Below are 4,251 nucleotides of genomic sequence, written 5' to 3'. Positions count from 1 at the left end.
AGTTGGGTTAAAGACCGATCTCACCAGGATCCCTTTGTTTTAACGATATTAGACTATCAAGATTTGTAAGACCTTGTTTGGACCCCAAAACTGTACTAAACCTGGAGATTTAACTAATCTTTTAGGTAATGGGATCCTAATATTTCTTATGCTCACCAAAATAGGCAAAATAGACTAGTAAATTTTCTTGGTTATGGATTCGCCAGCGTGATTTAGATACATTAAGTTGCGAATTCAACGTATATATGTACTTGTTTCAATAATTTAAAGAATATAAAATATGCAAATTGCAACACTTGTTTAAATTCTCGGTTTTATAAAATATTGTAACCAGGGTCCTCGGGGAAATGAGAACTAAGCAGAGAGACCCAAAAATCTCTTGAATTCCATTTGGCCAAACGAAACCTGAGAATCGGATCACAATTGAATTTGTAGAATATAGTGAAGACGACGAAGTATTTTTTTAAAAAAAGAAAAAAGAATGAAATAAGTATGAGCGGAAATAATTAATATTCAGTTTCATGTAATGATATTTAATAGCAGCAGAAAGTCTCCTTTTCCCATTTCCATGCTCGCTACTTGCTAGGCTGCGCTTCATTTTTTTTTCCTATGCTTTGCAGCGCTTATAACACTTAACTTTGCTTCTTTTTTGAGGCACTACCTCGCCGCCGCCGCCGCCGCCGCCGCCGAAAGTTTTTTGAAGCGCATTTAGTTTTGTCCCCGAGAATTTAATAAGGGGGAGGTCGTGAGATTGCAACAAATGAAAGTGTCTGTTGCTGTTTGCTAACTTTCTATGTTTAGCTCTTTCTGATGATAAGTCTTGGAGTGAAGAAATAGTGAACTGTCAGTGTTCAAGAAACCTCGCCTTCCGCTTTTCATCCCATTCATATCGAACTGAAAAAGATTTGAGGGGTCACGTATTTGGACTTGGTTCAATCAAGGGAGTGCTTTTCCTGACTATATATAAGATCTGTGTTCAAGGAAAAGACTCGTCTAACAAGGTATTTCGGAAAGTGAATTTTGGGATTTTTTTGCCCTTTCGTCGTAGTTCTTTCTGTTTGTTTCGGACTGTTTCTTTTTCTCCTTTTTTTGTAGCTTTGGAATCTGGTGAGTTTTTCTTGGCTTTCGTTTTCTGGGGAGGAGTGTGAGGGTGTGCAGCTCTTTTGTCTCATTGTGTGTCTTTTTTGTGCGTGTTTTTCAGATCTGCCACAGATTTTTCAAGTCCCTATTTACAAAGAAAGTAATCAAATGTCGTCCCAGAAGCAAGCAGAGGAAGCTATTGTCTCCACCTTTAGTGAGTCTGAGCATGAAGACGGCGGCAAGGAGGAGGAGAAAGTGGAAGACCAGCCCATTTTCAGCGTCAAAAACTTACTCTGGCACGGTGGCTCCGCCTGGGATGCCTGGTTCAGTTGTGCTTCCAATCAAGTACGTATATCGACATTACTTTACCATCAACTTTTCAAAATTTCATGAGATTCCAAATGGGATTCTTTTAACTTCACAAACACTGTAAAATTTTGATCTTTTTAATCCCGTCATCTCCATGAGTAATTTCCAAGTATTTTTACTGCAGGTTGCGCAAGTGCTGCTGACGCTACCATACTCATTTTCTCAACTTGGAATGCTCTCTGGAGTTGTGTTTCAAGTATTCTACGGCATTATGGGCAGCTGGACTGCGTATCTTATCAGTGTTTTATACATTGAGTATCGAAGCAGAAAGGAAAAAGAAGGCGTCAGCTTCAAAAACCATGTCATTCAGGTTTGCTAATTTGTTCGATTGAAATGACTCGAAATTCATATATTAAAATTTTTACTCATTATATCCTAAATCCAGTGGTACGAAGTGCTGGATGGATTACTTGGCCCAATCGGGAAAGCCGTAGGTTTAGCCTTCAACTGCACTTTTCTTCTGTTTGGATCCGTCATCCAACTCATAGCCTGTGCGAGGTGATAAATTTCTTTCTTTCTTTTTTTTTTTATCTTAACATGTTTTAAAAAAGATGTAATCTTGAAAGTGAAGTATGTCAAAAAGATCGATTCTTGATTAAAAAAAACAAACTATTCGTTTAATTTACAGCAACATATACTACATAAACGACCATCTGGATAAGAGGACATGGACTTATATCTTTGGAGCTTGTTGCGCCACCACTGTTTTCATTCCCTCCTTTCACAACTACCGAATTTGGTCCTTTATAGGACTTGGAATGACTACTTACACCGCTTGGTACTTGACTATTGCGGCCCTTGTACATGGCCAGGTAAAAAACTTATCAAACTACAGTGCTACTAATTACCGTATGTTAAAAAAAAAATAAATTTCATGTATTTTTCAATCTTAAATGTGAAAAAGAATTTGTGCATGATTTGGAAGTGTTGATAGGTTGAAGGTGTTCAGCACTCGGGTCCAAAGAAGCTAGTGCTGTACTTCACCGGAGCTACCAACATACTGTACACGTTCGGTGGTCATGCTGTCACAGTGTGAGAAGCTTTTTAAATTTCTTTTTATATATTTTTTCTTTCGTTTGCTCCTCAATTATTTAAACAGTATGTTTCAGAAAAATATTATCTTCTTCTCCATCTCATCTTCTCTTTGCAGCTTTTGCCGGCCCCTTGGGGTTAGTAAAAGCAAACAAAATCATGAAATTACTTGTGCTTTGTTTACAAGAGGAAAAGGCGACATAAACATTAGTAACATCATCACTCCTTGTATGCTTAAGTGGAGTTAAACTACAGTAAAATCAGAGTCCATTTAGTAAAAGTTTCTGCCAGAACATGCACTCATTCTTGGCGTAATTTCTTTACTTTCTCACCCTTTGCAATTTCTGAGTTATGGGTTTGCCAGTTGTACAATGTGGTAAGCAAGCATATGATATGGTTGCACAAGTTGATTGAAGGGCCTCCATCTGATTTAAGGTTTGCTCTACTGCAGGGAAATCATGCATGCGATGTGGAAACCTCGGAAGTTTAAGTATATATACTTAATGGCTACACTTTATGTTTTCACACTTACCTTACCATCGGCTTCCTGTGTCTATTGGGCCTTTGGTGATCAACTCCTCAATCACGCCAACGCATTCGCGCTGCTCCCCAAGTCTGGTTGGCGCGACGCTGCAGTTATCCTTATGCTCATTCATCAGGTATAGTCGAATTTCATTCAGTGTACATTTGAACTTATTAATGAATTTCGCGACTCATCCGAAAATGTTTTAAGTGCAGTTCATTACATTTGGATTCGCGTGTACGCCGCTTTACTTTGTGTGGGAGAAGCTGATTGGGATGCATGACACAAGGAGCATATGTTTAAGGGCACTTGTAAGATTGCCAGTAGTGGTACCAATTTGGTTCTTCGCCATTATCTTCCCATTTTTTGGTCCAATTAACTCTGCAGTTGGCGCACTTTTAGTGAGTTTCACAGTCTACATTATCCCAGCTGTAGCACATATGATCACGTACATGAGAGCCGATTCTCGTAAGGTAACTTTATAATGTCTCCACTCTTTACACCAGCAGTAAATTTTGCTGGTAATTTCACATATTTGCAGTAAATTTTGCTGGTAATTTCACATATTTATGACTGTTACCCAAAAAAAAAAATCCCAAATCATTGTAGGATAAAAAATAAAGACGTTTATATATTAAAAACCCACTGATGTTGGCATTCATTTTCTGGACTTGACAAGTTTGCTAAGATATAAGGATCTAGGTGGCCTGTCTTTTTCAATTTAGTTACGGACAATCTTGATGTGTAATATGTCCTTTAGTTACTGTCTTCTAGTTTGCTTCCTTTCTACTTAAAATCGGTTCGTTTTCCATGGAAATGAAATGAATTTTTTAAACCATCGGACATAAAATTCGTTAATTAAAATGGGTTTTTATCATTGATGAATCTAAGTTCAAATTTGTTGCAAAGATTTGTTTTTTTTTTTTTTAAATTTTATTTTCCTTCAATTATTGTAGAATGCTGCAGAGAAGCCTCCGTTCTTCTTGCCGAGTTGGGCTGCCATGTATGCTTTGAATTTTTTTGTGGTAATTTGGGTATTTGTAGTTGGATTTGGGTTTGGAGGATGGGCAAGCGTTACTAATTTTGCGAGGCAAGTCTACACGTTCGGTCTCTTCGCCAAGTGTTATCAGTGCAAGCCACCGACACCGGTGCATCAAACTCCGGTGCCTTTGCACTCTTGATCGATGGCTTGACTGTATTATTTCGATCGAACCAAATTTACTAAATGTGCATGTTCCTTGGTGTTC

General features: G+C 38.1%; 1 protein-coding gene across 1 annotated transcript; it reads left to right on the top strand.

The window, feature by feature from the left end:
- Positions 1-338: 338 nt before the first annotated feature.
- On the top strand, positions 339-4,251 carry LOC140971705 (auxin transporter-like protein 2). The gene is made up of 9 exons (XM_073434123.1): positions 339-1,001; positions 1,202-1,425; positions 1,574-1,759; positions 1,835-1,947; positions 2,078-2,261; positions 2,384-2,481; positions 2,933-3,140; positions 3,220-3,477; positions 3,961-4,251. The coding sequence occupies exons 2-9, from the start codon at positions 1,249-1,251 to the stop codon at positions 4,183-4,185; spliced, it is 1,449 nt and encodes a 482-aa protein (XP_073290224.1). The 5' UTR covers positions 339-1,001; positions 1,202-1,248; the 3' UTR covers positions 4,186-4,251.

The sequence above is a fragment of the Primulina huaijiensis genome, chromosome 2, assembly GCF_012295235.1.
Source record: "Primulina huaijiensis isolate GDHJ02 chromosome 2, ASM1229523v2, whole genome shotgun sequence".
Classification (NCBI taxonomy): domain Eukaryota; kingdom Viridiplantae; phylum Streptophyta; class Magnoliopsida; order Lamiales; family Gesneriaceae; genus Primulina; species Primulina huaijiensis.
This window is presented reverse-complemented; position numbering and strand designations above follow the sequence as displayed.